Here is a 17,960-nt window from a genome sequence, read left to right as displayed (position 1 = left end):
AGCCCATCAAGGACAACCGGGACCTCTGGGGCAAAGCCTATACACAGATATTTAAATACATTTCCTCTACTATAAAAAGGGGAACCTGAGGTGTTTTGAAACGTGACAAGACAGCCACAATCAATTGTCACTCTAATCACACTCTAAAGGTATACTCTGTCTTCCCTGGCTGGTGCCTTACTGCTTACCAGTAGAAACACATCATTCATAATGGCCCTAAACAGTTTGAAAACCTTTACAGAAAAGCTTTTCTTAAGCCCCTAAGTCTTCACATGATAAAGTTTTTTTGACTGGTGACTAAGACAGAAAAAATGTTTAAAAAAAATTTTAAAAATAATGATTTTTGCATGACTTTATCCTATTCTCTAAATGCTCATTTTTCTCAAGACTGTGTTCCATCCCCATACTGCCTTAATAAAATGTCTGTGAGAAGCAGACTGCTCTTTTCACATTCAATACATAAAATACAACAAATACATATGCCAAACACTAAATCTTAGTAAAATCTTGTTCCAATTTTTTTCAATTATCTGTATCTTGCAATAAACATAAAGAACCCATTCATTCTTGCTTGTCTTTCCTATTCACAAGTGTAATTCTCTATAACTTCAGTATCTTTTCTTTTGGTCATCATGTTTCTCTATGTGTGAAACCCAAATTATTTTTGACTCAGCAGAACATATCAGAAGAACAAATTACACGCTCAGAATGTGCAGTTTGGCAAAGAAAATGTATCTGATTCCATTGTGCCCAGCTTTCAGCAGAAGCCAGGCAGGCTTCTTGTGAGCTGCTCAGCATCTGGCCTGAAGGGCTGCTGAGAATGTGGCCTTCCAGATTCCCCAGCTCTGGAAAGGACATCACTGGACTGCAGCCCTATGGCTTGGGATGTGAAGGCCTCCAGAGTCTGGAGCAGACAACTGCTGCAAAATCAGGGAGCCCACATCTGCCAAGGGCAGTAGCTCTGAAAGCCACAGATGGACTGACCCAGATCCAGTGTCCAGTGCAACCCTCCTCCATAGAGACTGCCTGGGTTTGAGAGGGGTTTGCTCCCAGGGAGGAGGAAGCAAACTTTAGAGCATTACACATCAGCACATTGAACAGAAAGGTACAGACAAGAGGTTTCTAGAAACAATCCTTTGGAAATAACATTTGTTTACATAACTCCAAACACTATGACAGTACAATGACCTGGTGTCTGGTTCATTTGAGGTATCTTATACAGTACATCACAAATAGCAAGGGTGTCAGTCAGAACAGTTATTGTAAGAAATATTCTGGTTTACTCAGTGATAAAGACTAATGTATTACCAACAAGGGGAGAAACCACCTTTAAAGTAATTATCTCACCTTCATCTTTGAAAATTAAAGAAGCCCAACGGTGACACAAACCTAAACAAATGTTTGGATTTATCTAATGTATATTTTGTGCACTTACATGTTAAAAATACTCAAACATATTAATGCTGGAAATTTAGGAACCAAAGCTTATGGCTGCTGTAAAGGGAAATTTAGAAACCAAAGCTTACAGGCTGCTGTATCAGAGAAAATATTGTTTGTACAGCCAAGGAATCAGTGAGGCACGATGCCTCTGTGAAGGCTTCCTCACTCTTGTGGTCTCAGGCTGTTAAAACAAGAAAGCTGTGGAGGAAGATCTTTTGGCTGTTCTGTGTTCCCCTTGGGATGCCTTTTGCAGCTGCAGTGTGCCTGGAGCTCTGGGCTTTGTGGTTTTCAAAACCCTAACCCTTGGCAGTAAACGCTGCCTTAGGCTAAGGCTAAGCCAAAAATGTCCTAGGAAACCTTCAAGAATCCCCTATATATCCTTAGCAGTTGTGGAAAAATCCTGAAAAAACCTGCCCAGTCTCCTCACCCCACCTGCTGCTCTTTAACCCTCAAATGCCTTCCCTACCTTTTTACAGTGGATCTTGTCCTCTGAGAGTTCTGTCACTGTCCTGGTGTGAGGGTTGTGTCCTGTCCCACTGGGAGGGCTCTGCTCTGGTCTCTCTGTTAGGGTTGCTGTTAGGGGAAAAGGCTGTTGTTAGGGGGGCTGCTTAGCCTGAGGGGTGCTGCACCTGTACCCTAACTTGCCTCCTGAGCTGCACCCTGTAGCCCTGATCTCCACTGCACTGTCCAGCCCTCAAGCCCTCTCCCTTTACCCCTCAAGCCCTCCCTCTGCCCCTCAGGCTCTGTCTGTCACCCTCAAGCCCCCCTATGCCCCTCAAGGTCCCTCTCAGCTGCCCCTCAGCTCCTGAGTGTCACCCTTCATCCCCCTCCTTTGCCCTTCAGCTTCTCAGTGTCCCCCTCCAGCTGCCCCTGCCACCCTCAGCATCTCTGTGTGTCCCCCACTGTCCCCTCTCCCTGCTCCTCCCTCAGCTCCCAGCCTCTGCCACCCTCAAACCCCCACAGTGCCCCTCAAGCTGCCCCTCAGCCTCTGTCATGCCCTGAAAGGACCCTAAAAAAACCCTATCAATTCCCTAAAAAACCCCAGTTTTCAAAGTGTCCTAAACACCCCACAAAAAACTAAAAATAGCCTCAGAATTCACTAAGAATAGCCTACTTTTAAAAAAGCCCCTAAACATCCCCAAAGAACCTTTAAAAATTCTCTAAATAGTCTTAAAAGAGCTCTGAGAATGCCCCTAAAATCTTTCAAATGCCCTGATAAGACCCTAAAAAAGCCTAGAAATTCCCTCAAAAACCCTAGAAATACCTTAGTCCAAAAAAAGTTCTCCACATACCCTCAATAGTCCTAAAAAAAGCCCTAAATATTTTTAAATAGTCTTACAAAAGCTCCAAGCACACACAAAAAAAAGCACTAAAAATTCAAATTAGTAGTAAGAAAGCCCTTAAAACACCCTAAAAAAAAAATCATTTAAGTACCCTGAGAAAGCCCTAAAGCTATCCTAAACATTCCCAGAAAACTCCTAAAAAACTCTAGCAAAAAGACCCTAAAATATACTCTTACAGCCCTGAAAAAAAAAACCTAAAAAAACTCATAAAAACCTTCTCAGCCACAAACCCTCCCTGTAACTCTGCAGCCTCCAAACATCATCTCTGCCTTTTTACTGGGGTAACTGCCTGCACCTGATGGGAGGGTCCCAGGGCTGTCCCACCATCAGGGCTGCTGCAGTAGGGGAAACCTGGTGACACAGGGGTGCTGTTCAGGGTGAGCTTAGGGCTGGGCTGAGGGCTGCTACACCTGTACCCTAACCCTACCCAGTGCCCTTTGCACCCCTAACCCTCAGTGTCAGCTCTCCACCTGTCAAGCCCCCCCCTCTTTGCCCCTCAGCCTGCAATGTCTGTGGGTCACCCCAAAGCTCCTGTTTGGGTGCCCACATGCTGCTGCAGGGAGTCACCGGTGGGGATTGAGGGAAGAGAGGGATGGGGCAGGGGAGACCTGGATTTCAGACCCCCACCAGACAGACAGACAGACAGCCACTTAGCACCACAGGCATCTGAACACTATCTCCAGCCTTTATCCCTGGCTAACAAAACTCACCAGCCCAGGTTCCTGATGGCAGATTGCAGGAGCCACGAGGCACTTTCAAACCAGCCCAAGTTGGCACTGGTGCCAGCTTGGGTTTTTGAGGCATCCTGCACAATGCAGAATTTCAGGAGCAAACCAGGGCCACTCTGGGCCAGAGGCCCCTGAACACCACCATTGACCCTTTTCCCTGGGAAACAAAATTCACCATTGCTGGGTTCCTGATGGCAGATTGAGGGAGCCACGAGGCACTTTCAAACCAGCCCAAGCTGGCACTGTTGCCAACTTGGGTTTTTGAGGCATCCTGCACAATGTGGAATTTCAGGAGCCAGCCAGCGACTCATTTCAGTGGACTGAAAATTACACATGAACTCAAGTAGTGTGCAGGGTGAACTTAAACCCCAATTCAGTTCCTGCTGAAATCTGTAAGATACAATCACACCTTCTGTATCCCACTTTAAATATATAAATATACATAGCATAAGGAAACACCTGAATGTGTTCCTCACATCTGATGGCACTATATGGATTATGTTCCTACAAAACATTTGCTATTTAGTCTTTGAAAATAAATGTAATTTAAAAGTCTGTCAATAAAACTGTAAAGAGTAATATTTTTCCTTTTCTCACTCCTGTCTTTTACAATCTGACATCTCTTCACACATGGACATCATTCCACTTCCAAATCCATTCTACTGTATTTTGCTGTTATTGCATAGAACTCTTTGTAAAGCCATGGTCCAGCCTGGGCACAGTGATTCTCATGCCACATTTATTCATTTATTAGAGCCCACTGCTGAGGCACCATTCAGAGTGTTGCATTGCAAATAATCCTTCTCTGCATTGCTGTGTTTGTTTATGGGACAATGGAAATTAAAGGGGAAATCTTCTATGGCTTCAGTAAGATTTGGAACAGGCACAGTGTTATTGTATAATTACTAATTAGATGCTTTAAAACCACTGTTAATTATTGAAGATTGTAGTTTCTACTCCTGCTGTAATTTTTTCTTAATTTCTTTCTCATCAAATAGAATTCAATTTTCTTTTTTTTTTAATATTACTTTTCTTATAGTATCTTACTTCAGCTTCTGTAAGGTGGAAAAATCTTGCAATGTTTATTTTGAAGACATTGCAATGTCTGCCGATTTTTATAGCAATGTTTCTGTGATTAATTTTTCTTAAAATTTTAATTTAGGCCAGAGATGACTTAGCAAGGATTTCATCAAGTGAGGATTTCCAGTGTATCTTCCAAGCAGAAGTGCTAAACAGAGTTGCAGAGTGTTGTCACAACCATCAATATTTTGCTTTATTTACAATTGCTTGAGGGATGAGACATTTTGTTCATGAGTTTTTTCATGCATTCTGTTATGACTCTAATTTGGTGTCATTCCAAGGGTGATTATGAGGTCATAATGTGAGCATTACTTAAATAAAGACACCATTTATAGTGATTAAAACCTTGGGGAAAAAATCAGCAAGCTTTTCTTGATCCCCCTAGTGTTTGAAATTGAGTCTCAAAGGACTTGTGAAGGATCCTGCTTATTGAAAGTGATCTCCTGGAGATTTTTACATATCTCAAGTAGTCCTGAGAACTCTGCTGAATTACTAATCTATACATAGGGCATTATAACTTGCAAACCAATACATACTGAGCATTTTTACAGCTGACATTCCTAAATAATACAGAGTATAACTTTAACAAATAGGAAAACCAGTCCTTTTAAAGCATCTCTGTTTATCCTCCTTCATCAATATAAATGACACATAGAATTCTGTGGATATATCAAAAATGTTGAGAATTTCCAGGAATCCACTATTTCTGCATTACAATTAAAGGTTCTGAACAGAATAAACTGTTCAACTGATTCTGAAAAACCTTGGTCCATCCTTTCATGCTTTTGCAGTAAGAGCTGCCCTGTTTGCAGAGGAAATGATCTGTACCTGGGAGCAGCTGAAAAACAAACCAGGCATCTGATGAGCCAAAAACAATACCCAACTTAAAGCACTGCTACCTCCAGATTTCTTTAATGAACCACAAGCTCTTTTGCTTCCTGAGCCTCATATCGTAATTGGCAATAACTACGACATCTTCTCAAAACACAAAAACTCATCAACTGCCAGCTCCCTGCTAATAAACTCATCCAAAACAACTTATTAAGACATAACCTTTAAGTGTGTGAGCAAACAATATGCAGTGAAATCCACAACACAAATATCTATAAAGCGAGATGAAGTATTAGGATTACTGCAGCTTTCTCTGAGCGAAGCCCAGCATATGGTGGTATAATGGAGCATGAATTTACAGCAGCAGAGATGTACGATATAGATTAAAGCTTCATCTGGGAGAACATACTGCGCAGCAAAAAAAAAAAAAAAACAAAAACAAAAAAACAAAAAAAAAACCACGAAAACAAAACCAAAAACCCCAAAAAACACCTAACAAAAAACCCAAAATTACAACCCAAACAATTTTTTGTTTTGTTGTCTGTTTAACGATGAGCACCGAATACTGTTGTGTAGAACAAGGGCTCCCTCTGCTGCCCACGGGGAGGGACAAACCAAATCCTACCTTGTGAACCGCTGAATACCTGATCCCGAAATAGCCCTGATTCTCAATCGGTCGGAACATGCTGCTCAGAACACGAGGATGGACGGGAGGTTTGCAGGCAGGACGGATGGGCTCCTGTGGTCCATCTGGAAGACGCGACATGGAAAAATCCAAAATAAATTAAATCCACTCCGCTATTTTTGTCTGCATTCGCTGCCAGAGTTGTTAAAGAAATAAGCACTTGACACATTTTGTTACTAGTTTAAAACTAGACCAGAAATATTTGGTAAAAAAATATTTATTTTCCCTGTGGTAAGGGAGCTGTGGCTTATTCATCCTGGCAGAGCAGCTTTTGGGGTTTTTCTTCAGTTAAATTAAATCTTAAAGTACGAATGCAAAACCTACAGCCTGTAATAAGAGTGTGACCAATCAACAATAAAGGCTGAAATTTGAGGTGTGAAAGTTACTTTTCAAACGTGATTGAAGCTATTAAATGAGAGTGCCAGTAATAGTTGCATTGCTATTTTGACGCTATTAGTGTCTTTGTACCCAGTCTGATGAAGGCCAGTACCTTTGTCAGCTTTTTGGGGAAGTGCGGGGTTTTTTTCTATTTGATTCCAGAGACAGGCTCGTGGCTGCAGGTCAGGATGTCTTTTGGTCCCCATTGCGGGGGGGTCAGCACAAGGGGGCACTTTTGGGCAGCCCCAAAAAGCAGAGCAGAGCTGGGGGCAGCGCCATTCCCTGCTGCTCCCGTGGGATGATCCACCAAATCGCGTCCCCACGGCTGCTTTTTAGGGGAAATCGGAGGGCCCGTGGCAGACTCAGAGCCCAGGTCACCACCAGTCCATGGTGACATTTGTAGCAGTCACTGGCACAAAGGGACACGGCAGAGCCTCGGTGTTCCAGCAGCCCAGCGGGACCGTGCCCGTCCTGCTGTGCCCTCGCACACTCCGGGCCGGTCCCGTCCTGCTGCTCCCTCACGCACAGCGCACTCCGGACCGGTCCCGCTGTGCCCTCACGCACTCTGGACCGGTCCCGCTGTGCCCTCACACACAGCGCACTCCGGGCCGGTCCCGCTGTGCCCTCACACACAGCGCACTCCGGGCCGGTCCCGCTCTGCCCTCACACACAGCGCACTCCGGGCCGGTCCCGCTGTGCCCTCACACACAGCGCACGCCGGGCCGGTCCCGCTGTGCTCTCACGCACAGCGCACTCCGGGCCGGTCCCTCACGCCGGCAGCCCCCAAAAGAGGGGCAGCTCAGGAAAGGCAAGGAGCTGCTGGAGAGGGTCTAGCAGAGACCACAAAGATGAGGAAGGGTCTGGAGCATCTTTGTGATGAGGAGGGACTGTGACACGTGAGCCTGGGGAAGAGTGAGAAGGATCTCATCAGTCCATACGACATGGTGCCAGGCTTTGTTCAGTGGAGCCCAGCGACAGGGCGAGAAGCAATACCGGTGATCTAAAACACAGATCCCACACCAATATGAGGAAAAGCTTCTTTACACTGCGGGTGGCAGAGCTGCCAGACAGGTGTGGAGTCCCCCTCTCTGGACACATCCCAAACACATCCGGACGTGTCCCTGCGTCCCCTGTTCCAGGGACCCTGCCCTGCTCCGGGGGCTCGGGCATAGGCGGTGGATTGGCCTCGCCTGGCGAGGGCGCGGCAGGGCGGGGGCACCGTTCGGCGGTGGATTGGCAGCGCCTGGCGCGGGCGGCCTCAGCCATGGCGGACGAGGAGCTGGAGGCGCTGCGGCAGCGGCGGCTGGGCGAGATCAGGGCCGAGCACGGGGTGAGGGCACGGGCGAGATCAGGGCCCAGCACGGGGTGAGGGCACGGGCGAGATCAGGGCCGAGCACGGGGTGAGGGCATGGGCGAGATCAGGGCCCAGCATGGGGTGAGGGGACGGGGGAAACAGGGCCGGGGCCGGGCTGAGGGGACGGGCGAGATCAGAGCCGAGCACGGGGTGAAGAGACGGGGGAAACAGGGCCGGGGACGGGGTGAGGCAGCGCCTGACCCTCCGCCCGAAGCGCTTTCGGCGCCTCTCGGGGGCCGGAGGGGAAGAGGAGCGGCGTGTGCGTGACCGGGGCCGGGGGGAAGCGGGAAGAGGCCCGGCCGTGCCGGAGCTTTGGCTGGAAACGGCACCGAGCGCAGCCCCGGCCCCGCCGCCGCCTCCCTCCACTCCTGCCCTGGGAGGTTCGGCCTACGAACGTTCCCGCCCCCGATCACTCACTATTCCATGGATTGCCTTCCTAGCCTTTCCAGCCATCTCAGTTTTCAGAGCTGAATCACAGAATCACAGAATTGTAAGGGCTGTAAGGAACTTCTGGAAACCATCCAGTCCAGCCTCTCACCAGGGCAGAGTCACCTGGAACAGCTGACACAGGAGCATATCCAGGTGGGTTTGGAATGTCTCCAGAGACAGAGACTCCACTCCCTCCCTGGGCAGCTGCTCCAGTGCTCTGCCGCCCTCCATGGGAAGAAGTTCTTCCTCGTATTAAAGTGAAACTTGTGTTTTAGTTTATGGCCATTGCTCCTTGTCCTCTGCTGGGCACCACTGAAAGGAGCTGGACACCATCCTCTGATACAATCCATGTATGGATTTATATGAAGTGTCAATTTTGTTGTTCCTGTGAAGGAACTCTATTTCCAGCCAGCCCCATTTCCTGTCTGTGTGGTTTTCCATCCTGCTTTCACACCTTTAATTGTTACCTGTAAAATCTGAGGTGTTGATTCCATATAAAGTCCAGGGTTTTTTTTGTTTTTTGTTACTTGTTTCTAAATAGTCACCAGTAACAGTGACTTGGAAGTTCGCCCCCTTTTTGTTTTTATATGTATTAGTGTTTAATGCAGGAACCAACTCCTGTAGAACCCCCCTCATTAACTTTTCAGTGGTTTCAGGAGTTAGACTTGATGATCCTTGTGGGTTCTTCCAGCTCAGAATGTTCCATGATTCTGTGATTCTGGGATTTCAGCTGCCATGCTGAGAATGTGTTACGTTTCATTTTACATATCCTTAACTTACTCTAATGCATCTCTAATGCTTCTGTCACTTTTCTGGCCTTTGGGGAAGCCTGTGATCCCAGAGCTCAGGGGAAGCCTCTTCCTGCCCCCAGCCCAGGAGCAGCTCACCCCACTGCTGGCACGACTGCACTGTCAGGAGAGCAGAGGGTGGCACGTTTATGTGCTAGGGCAGCAGATTCCCATTTCCAGGGTTTCATCCATGGGCAGGCAGGTTTAGCAGGCAGGTTTATCTTCCATCAGCACTGCTGGAGTATTTTAACTTTCTGTCCTGTGTGGAATGATTGTGTATTGTGATATTTGCTCTGATCTCCTCCTTCAGGATCCTTCTGCAGACCCGTCGCAACAGGAAGCAAAGCAGAGGTATAAATGAGACTATTGAATTTTGGTCTGGCATCTAATCCTCTTTAACCATTTGTTTTGTTGCTGGGAGAACCACCCACAAAGGAATTGAAATGGATCAAAGATTGGATGCAGGTGTGGCTCCCATGCCATGACCACACTGCCTGAGCCCTGCTGGGGTGGGAGGGCATGATGAGAAAGCAGCAGCAGCTCATTGTCCCTTGGCATTTGTGTGAGTCAGTAACCTCCTGAGCTGCAGTGCTGCAGCAGGGTGCTCTGGGGAGCAGCATCCCTCCCACTGTCACCTCTTCTGGAAGGCAGAGCCCTTGGCTCCTCAGGGTTGGTAGGAGTTGATGATCCAAGTCTTGCAGGCTGGCAGAACTCCTCCCAAACTGGTGCTTTTTGTCAGTGGTGAGTTTGGGTTGGGTTTGGCTGGTATTGCAGTGGGAAGAGCCTTTCCCAGTTGATTTTTCTGGGATACTACTCCACTTAAAAAGCTGAAACAAAATTATTTTTCTGGAAGCTCAGTGGGGGAACAGTGTTCAGTATTTGTGCCAAGGGGAAAATTGTAAACAATGTTTGAAGAGCTGACTTTGCACAGTCCAAGCCCGTATTAACTGAAGTTTCATAAACTAAAGCTCCAGTTTTGCAGATACTTATATCAAACATTGTAAATACATGGAGACTTAGGGAAGTCTCCATGTGAAAGTTCTGAATACATAAATGAGCTTTGCTTTGGTTTTGGAATTGCATGGACAATTCCTTGTGCCTATTCTGCCATGTACTGCCTTGGGGTCAATTCCACATGGATAAATGCAGGATCTAAAGGGTAGCACAGCTTTTGCCTCTTCAAATGTAATCATGAGCAGTGAGAAGGTGTAAGTATGAAACTCCACCTTGATTTCTTGGAAGATGTTGCCAGCTGTGTAACTTCAGTAATGGGAAATGTCCATAAGAAAAGGACATTCCCAGGACAGGAAATGCTGTAAAAGATACCATGTAAATGGAAGGTTTGAAGTGACCTGAAGAAGCCACTTCCACAAATCAAAAATCTTCTGTAGTTTGCTGTTCTGTGTGTGTTATTGTAGGTGTTTGAAATCCCACTTCTAATGTGTGCTTCACTTTTCCTTACAGAGAAGCAGAGATAAGGAATACAATTTTAGCTCAAGTTCTTGATCAAGCAGCTCGTGCAAGATGTGAGTATCCAAGTAACTTCTCACTAAAAAAGACTCATCTAAGTGACTTCTCAGAAGTGTTGTACAAAAACCAGACTAGAAAAATACTGGTTTTGCTGAGAAGATAAAACTTGCAGCTTTTCAGTTGGCATTATCAGTGATTAGAAGGGAGAGGCTGATGAGTATCTGAATTATGTTAATGTTTTGGGTTTTATTTAAATTAGTAGAAGGAATTTTATGGAGAGTCAAAGTTGTTTAATGAGGAGCAAATGTTTAAAAGTAAGAAATATAACTGTCTTGTACCTGGCATAAATGAAAATGGCTTTTTCAATTTATTTCATGACCCTGGCATGAAGAAGATTGTTTCCTAGGGACATTTGTCACTTTTTTGTTACTAGTGAATGTATTGGAGAATGTTCTAACCCCAAATGAACAGAGCCTGTTTTTGTTGCAGTAAGCAATTTAGCACTTGTGAAACCAGACAAAGCAAAAGCAGTAGAGAATTACCTTATACAGATGGCAAGATTTGGACAGCTAGCTGGAAAGGTCAGTATGTTTCCTAATTCTTTCTCACATATATTTATTTATAAACCCAATTGACTCTACAGAAATATGTTTATAATAGATGTGAGTTAAATTAACTGTAAATAGCTCCTAAAGACTATTATAATTCCATCAAAGACTATATAATTCCATCAAAAACCTTTTGTAAGAAAGGAAATGGCAATTCAGTTTGATACTCTCAGAGTGTGTTCATCCACATTTTGTTTGACTTTCCTAGGTATCAGAACAAGGTTTGATAGAAATTCTTGAAAAAGTGAGTCAGCAAACAGAAAAGAAAACAACAGTGAAGGTGAGTTTTCTTTCCCAACTGTAATGTTGTATAAAGTAGAGCAGCAGAATTGCACGTGTGGGACCAGTTCAGGGTGGAAGTTTGTGTTTGCACCTCCTGCCCTGCCCTGGTGGGTGCTGGGGTTCCATCAGAGCCAGTCCTACACATCTGCAGCTCCTGGGGCCAGCGTGGGGTGGGCCAGGCAGGGCCTGGGGGGTTCATTGCCACGTGCATGGACTGGGAAAGGCTTGTGCCAGCCTGCATCTACCATGACCCTTCAATTTTCACTTTATCTATTTCATTCTAGTTCAACAGAAGGAAAGTCTTGGATTCTGATGAAGAGGATGATGATTATTAATACTACTGTAAGGCTGCCAAACAATAGCCTGGAAAAATGCTGTTAGCAGGCAGAATGCAAGATCTGAAAATGTTTACGCTTCTTGACTTTTTTTTATTATTATTATAAAAGGCCAACAAATAACTTGTAAAATAAATCTGAGAAGGGGGATTTTATAACTTAAAGTTTTGTAGTATAAGAGGCCTGAGCAGTGTGGGGTTCCCCATGGCTTCATTAGCATGAATGTTTTGTTGCCCCTTCCTCACTGTAAGCTCTGCTTTCAGCCACTGCACACACTTAACTTGCTGTTACTGGAGATTGCAAGCACAGGAGCCAAGTGAAACAGGGGACAGCCACTCAGAGTTCAAGTCTGTCCAGCCTCTGTCACAGAAGTGTTAGAAAGGAGATTCCCTGAGCCCCTGGAGGATGCCTGTCCAGCCAGCCACCGGCTCTCAAGTCCTTACTGGAAATGTAAAAATGAAGGTATCCAAATAGTGTTTGGATCAGGGGATTCCTATCAGGCAGTCTGTGTAAAGAGACCTTACCAGCAAACAGCTGAACTGTTCCCCTGTCAGTTCCTGGCTTTCAAACAAAGCAAGTTAACTGTGTCATACACAGCACTGTTCAGACACCTGGTATCGTGTATTCTTACAACTACCTCCACTTTTATCAAATGGCTGGAGAGTTTCTTACCTGGAAAAAAAAGACAGACCATTTTCCTAAACTCTGCAACTCCTGCATGCTAAAGTAAAATTGAACTTGTGCTGTACCTTTATTCAAGAATATGGTTATGGAAATCAGTAGGATGAATACTGTAATGTGCTGATAAACTCTCCCACCACAACCCCCTTATCTGACATAATTTAACAGGATCGTGTATGATTCCAACTGCACTGTTTTTTGGAACAGAATAAACTTGTTTCAAGTGAGCACTAGTGGGTGTGTTTTTCATCTTGGCTGAATGTGGTTAAAAATAGGCAACATTTGTTATTTTTGTTTCATTTGGTTTAGACTGTGCATTTTGCGTCTCTGTGTTTGTAATTAGGATGCCTTAGCTTTAGTGATACCCTGAGTGTGCCAAATTTCTTCAGACTTACCACCCTTACTGAGTCTGAAGCCAAAGTTTGGTGAACTGATTTTTCTTATCTATATGGTTGAGAAATCTGAAGAATAATTTAGTTAAATGCATGCTACAATAAAACACAAGCAAAATTCTCACTCTGTAATTTGGAAATCACATTTATAATAGTCTACTAGATCTTAACTATCTGGATTATTCTTGCTACAGGTAAAGACCAATGACTTACTCTGGGTAATCTTTATAGTGTCACAAGAAGGAAAAACCTGTTTTGCCTCTTTCCTTTTGTGTCTTTTGACTTGTAATAGCTGAACATTCTTTTTTTAATTTGAATGTAGAGAAAATGCTGAGTTTCACTAACAGTTCTATTTTGTACACCTCTATGCATAAATCTAAAACCACACAACCTAATAAAATTATCTGTAAATGTAGGAGGAAGGAAAATCCAGGAGTAAACACAAGGTAAAGTCTTCAAATGCCTACAGAACCAAGCAAGAAAATCTGTAATAGAGTCAATGCTTGGACAAAAGCACTCAAAGGAAACAGCATTTTCAAGAGTTCTTTTACTAGTTTTTTCTTTCCATCATTTGGCACAAATCCAAGGCACATCAGAAAATCAGATGAACTCATAAATTATTAGAAAAATAAACACATTACCCTCAAATCCAAATGTCATTTGACATTTTACCTCTTAGATTAAAAAGTTATCTGAAAAACCCAGCACTCTTATCTTCCAGCTTTGTATTTTGCCAGGTAATTTACTAATACCACAGTTAAAAGAAAGAGAATTATGTATACAAACAGTTCATGAAATAAAATGCAAGCTGGATGTGATGAGCCAAGAATAAAAAAATACTGCACTGCAAAACCTGGCTTGTGCTATTTACAGATTTGCCTCCCATAACCGAACAGTAGAAAATGAACTTCAAATCCAAGCAGCACTGGGTAGTTCCCTCAGCTTTCAGTTCTTCAGTGCTCACCCCTGGGAATGGGGCAGGATTTGGCCTATTCCAGCCAGTGCTCACTGGTGTGAGAAGTACCTTTCATAATGGCAATTTCACCTTTTTAATAGCAGTCCAGAGCAGGCTCTAGAGCAGCTTTGTCTGTGGACGTTGCCCAGGATGAGAATCATGAGTAATTGTGCATTTTTGCATTACTTTAGAGGAAGGGAAAAGCAACTTAAATGCATGCCATAATAAAACACAAGCAGCACCTTGTGCTTGCTTCTCCTTTTTTATTAGGCTGTGAACAGCAAGCCCAAAGTTTAGCTTTGTCAAGGGCTGTCCACTTTTTCCCCAGTATCTTGGCTCCTCTGTAAGACCTTGATCTTGCAGCTCCAGTAGAGGGGAGCATTGCTGAGATATTAGCAAGGATTACATCCCTTCACATTGGTAATGCAGAAGTTATGGACTATTGTTTGGCCAGCTACTGAAATATACAGAAATATATACTATAATGGTTTGTAACATTACAATAAAAATAGAGACATTTCAATTACCTCTGGCAATAAATACCTTGTTATCCAATATAGCTTTTTATATATATAAATATATTTATATTTAATTCTGAATGTAGTGATAAAAACTGAAAATGCAAAAATTATTCAAAGACTTTTAAAACAAAGTGGGTGGCTGAAAAATACAATACAGGGTTTCATTTGGTTTACTGTTACATAGAACTTTTTAACAAGTGCTTAACAGAATAGGAAAGTAATTTTGCTGTCTTTACCTCGATACATCCCTGTTAGTGAGATCAGTAATGATCTGGCTGTGTGGTCACCTCCATCATGAACAGAGGAGTCAGGCCCCAGGGTGCCAGAACATTCCAGCTGTGCTGCAGAGCCTGTGCCTGCTCTGAACTGGGGGGTGTGAGTGTCACCGACAGTAACACACGGTGAAGGGCTACCGAAATTCACACCACCGCCGACTTCCTCAGCTCCGGCCTTCAGAACCGCGCTTCCCTTCAGTGATGTGCACCCGAGCCCCGCCAGTCCGGGGACTCTGGCACCCCCGGGGCTGCCGGGCTGCAGGAGCCGCTGTCGCAGGAGCCGCTGTCGCTGCCCTCTGCCGGCAGTGGCACATTGACCCCGCTGTCGCTGCCCTCTGCCGGCAGTGGCACACGGGCCCCGCTGTCGCTGCCCTCTGCCGGCAGTGGCACATTGACCCCGCTGTCGCTGCCCTCTGCCGGCAGTGGCACACGGGCCCCGCTGTCGCTGCCCTCTGCCGGCAGTGGCACATTGACCCCGCTGTCGCTGCCCTCTGCCGGCAGTGGCACACGGACCCCGCTGTCGCAGGAGCCGCTGTCGCTGCCCTCTGCCGGCAGTGGCACACGGGCCCCGCTGTCGCTGCCCTCTGCCGGCAGTGGCACATTGACCGTGTGTCTGCGCTGCAGTAATTTACTCCGGGGAGGAGCTGCCGGGTCCTCATCTTCCACAAACTCACCGCTGCACCCCGAGTCAGTCACCTGACCTGTGCTCTGCTCCAGCATTCCAACAGATCTTAATTTGCTTTTATCAAAGCTTTTAATTGCCATCTGTGAGGAGAGAGAAATGGTACGTTAAAAGCATCTGCTTTCTTAAGAAGGAAAACTCATATATTGTTTCTTGAACATAATTATCACATGAATTTCATGACACTGAGAACACAGCCAAGATTTAAAATAGTGTACTTTATAAGAGAGTAATTCTATTTGGGCTACATATGAGAAAACAAGAGGCCAGCCTGCCCCAGGCTGCACACACATCAGTAGCAGACCTGAAAACATAACAGACATTCCAAAACTTATTTTCACCTCACTATCCCAGCAGCATCCCATCTCTTCTAAACACCTTTCGTAATGAAGTCCCAATGCACTTGAAATTAACAGCCATTTATTTTACTATTAAGAAAAGTGGAAGTAGTAAGAGACAGGGTGACCCAGGAACTGCTGAAGGCAAAGGCAGTTTTCCCTGCTTCCAGAGGTCACCTGTCAGGGAAGAGACACCCACCCTCCCCACCCCCTCAGTGCCTCTTTCTGGCCATTCCAACTATTCTCATCTTCCATTTCCACACCTGCTCCTGTTTCTGCTGTACACTGTGGATGGCTGGTCTGCATTACTGGCCACTCTGCAAATGTTAAAATAACCAGAAGAAAGAAAGAGAATGCAAGCATGCTAATGACAGATCTTCCAAGACAAGAACGAAAGGAGAAAGTAGCTTTTTATTGAAATAATGCCAACAGTCTTGAAAAAGCTGCAGACAGAGGTTATTTAAATCCACATTTAAATCCACTAACAATTCAGAGCTGTAGGGACTCATGAATTAGTTCAGCCACAGTGGTATGAACTCACAACCACAGAACAGAGCTTGAGTGCTCTGTATCAGGGTCACATATTAGTTTTCTGACACCTGTGTACTGAAATGACACTGCCTTCACTGATCCACAGTTATAAAATGTAAATCCCAGGTTAAGTGGTGGAATATTATCATTTAGAAAGAATTAATAAAATATTACAGCTTTATAGAATTAATTTAGTATTCTCAAGGCTTTTGGCAAATACTCAGCCTTCTAAGGGCTGTAGGAAGAGAATCCCATTTTCCAGAAGGACATGTGCTGCAGAGTCTGCATTTCCAAGGCTGTGTCAGTCTAGAGCTGCTGGACTAACCTGGTAAAAACTGTTTTGTTTTGGACAGCTCATTTTTCTCTTGATTTAGTGTTGTGAAATGGCCTAGCAGAAGATGCAATGAGAGTCAAAGCCAGTGCAAAGGAGGCAGAAGGAGCACAAGCTCTGGGGAAGGCAGCATCCAGCAGCTGGTGTGGGTGTCACTGCACCCCAAGCAGAGGTGAATTTATCACATACATTTGTGTCACAGCTGCCAATGCAACATGCAGTTTGCTGTCACCCTTGCAAATAGTCTCCTCTTACAAAGCAAACCCCAATTTCAATCTACTGAAAAATGTCTCCCTTGCCAAAGCAAGATACAGCTCCAAGATGCTGCAGAGCTTTTTCAGTTCTAGGTTTTGCTGGACAGGACACAGAAAAGAAGACAGAGTTGAAACCTGCAGTAAGAGGTTTAAGAGATTCAAAAGAGTGAAGTGTTCAAGAGGTGTCATAGAAGCAGTACTGAAGTTTGAACAATGATGAAATTTGGCAAACAGGTCAGAACTTCTGTGATTCAACGACCAGCACTAGTAAACTTTCTCTTACAGGTACCCAGAGTAATAGCAGAGCAAACAAACATATTTGCTGTAATATAAGAATAATCTGAGCAAGTATTTCCACTTACCTGGTGCAGTAAGTGATAGTCAAAATTAGGGACACTTTTATCTCTTGTTATTGTTCTCCGTAAGTGTTTTTCTCTAAAGAAAATTTTAAAGAAATCAAAGAAATCAGATGTCTTCACATAAGCCTTTCATAAAAGCCTCTCTCTCAGAAGCTCCACAAGGTGGAACTGTGTCACCAGAGACAGGCAGCTCCCTGACAATGCTTTCCCAGAACTGCAGCTACTACTATTCCTGTATTTTACTATGGAATATTAGGGCTTAAAAAGATACTGAGCAAAACCCAACCAAGGAGTGAACACCACTACAGTATTTTTCAGCAGCCTGGCTCTGAAATGCTTAACTGATGGTACACCAAGTATTAGTGCAATTTTAGATACATTTTCAAGCCCTCCCTCTCCACCCCAGTGAGCTTGTCATGGCCAGAACATCTGCCTGGGGATGTGACCGTGCCAGCCCTGCAGGATTGACATCCACTGGCACACCACCATGCCATGTGTAACCAGCCCTGACCCACTTTGGGCCTTTGCTAGCAGCAGCACTTCTCCTTTGCTTATGGGAAACAACAAACCCACTCTGAGCAAGCTGCTCTGCTTACTTGTTAAATCTGTTAATTGATTGGAGCAGTTGAAGTTGTCTGCTTATGGGATCATCGGCTTTCTCACAGGGCTTAGGATGCACTGGGGGTTCAAAAGAATAGCTAAAATTACAACTGAGTCTCAGGAATTAAAAAACACAATTCTGATTCTAAATTGAACATAAAACTATAACAGTGCTGATTTGAATTAAAGTGGTGATTTATCTTTGGAAATTTTAAAAACTTTTAAGTTGCAGATAAAACCGGCCAAGCTTCTGAAGAGACTGTAATTCTGGACTTTGAGGCAGTTTTTAC

General features: G+C 44.6%; 2 protein-coding genes across 5 annotated transcripts in view; one reads left to right on the top strand and one right to left on the bottom strand.

Moving 5' to 3' along the window:
* Positions 1 to 7,670: 7,670 nt before the first annotated feature.
* On the top strand, positions 7,671 to 12,659 carry PDCD5 (programmed cell death 5). Its single transcript, XM_054640666.2, has 6 exons — positions 7,671 to 7,815; positions 9,367 to 9,407; positions 10,521 to 10,582; positions 11,016 to 11,107; positions 11,343 to 11,414; positions 11,701 to 12,659. Exons 1-6 carry the CDS (start codon positions 7,750 to 7,752, stop codon positions 11,749 to 11,751), a joined length of 384 nt encoding a protein of 127 aa, XP_054496641.1. The 5' UTR covers positions 7,671 to 7,749; the 3' UTR covers positions 11,752 to 12,659.
* Positions 12,660 to 13,356: 697 nt separating this feature from the next.
* Positions 13,357 to 17,960, bottom strand: part of ANKRD27 (ankyrin repeat domain 27) — a 55,264-nt gene continuing 50,660 nt past the window's right edge. For all 4 annotated transcript variants that reach the window (XM_054641093.2, XM_077185176.1, XM_054641092.2 and 1 more), the window contains 3 exons: positions 17,667 to 17,748; positions 17,074 to 17,146; positions 13,357 to 15,340 (listed from right to left, as the gene is read on the bottom strand). In XM_054641093.2, the coding sequence (XP_054497068.2) occupies positions 14,771 to 15,340; positions 17,074 to 17,146; positions 17,667 to 17,748 (725 nt within the window). In that variant the 3' untranslated portion in view covers positions 13,357 to 14,770. The remainder of the gene's footprint in view (positions 15,341 to 17,073; positions 17,147 to 17,666; positions 17,749 to 17,960) is intronic.

This window comes from Agelaius phoeniceus, chromosome 12 (assembly GCF_051311805.1).
Source record: "Agelaius phoeniceus isolate bAgePho1 chromosome 12, bAgePho1.hap1, whole genome shotgun sequence".
Taxonomy (NCBI): Eukaryota; Metazoa; Chordata; class Aves; order Passeriformes; family Icteridae; genus Agelaius; species Agelaius phoeniceus.
Note: the sequence above shows the minus strand (reverse complement) of the source record. Positions and strands in the feature narration are given on the sequence as shown.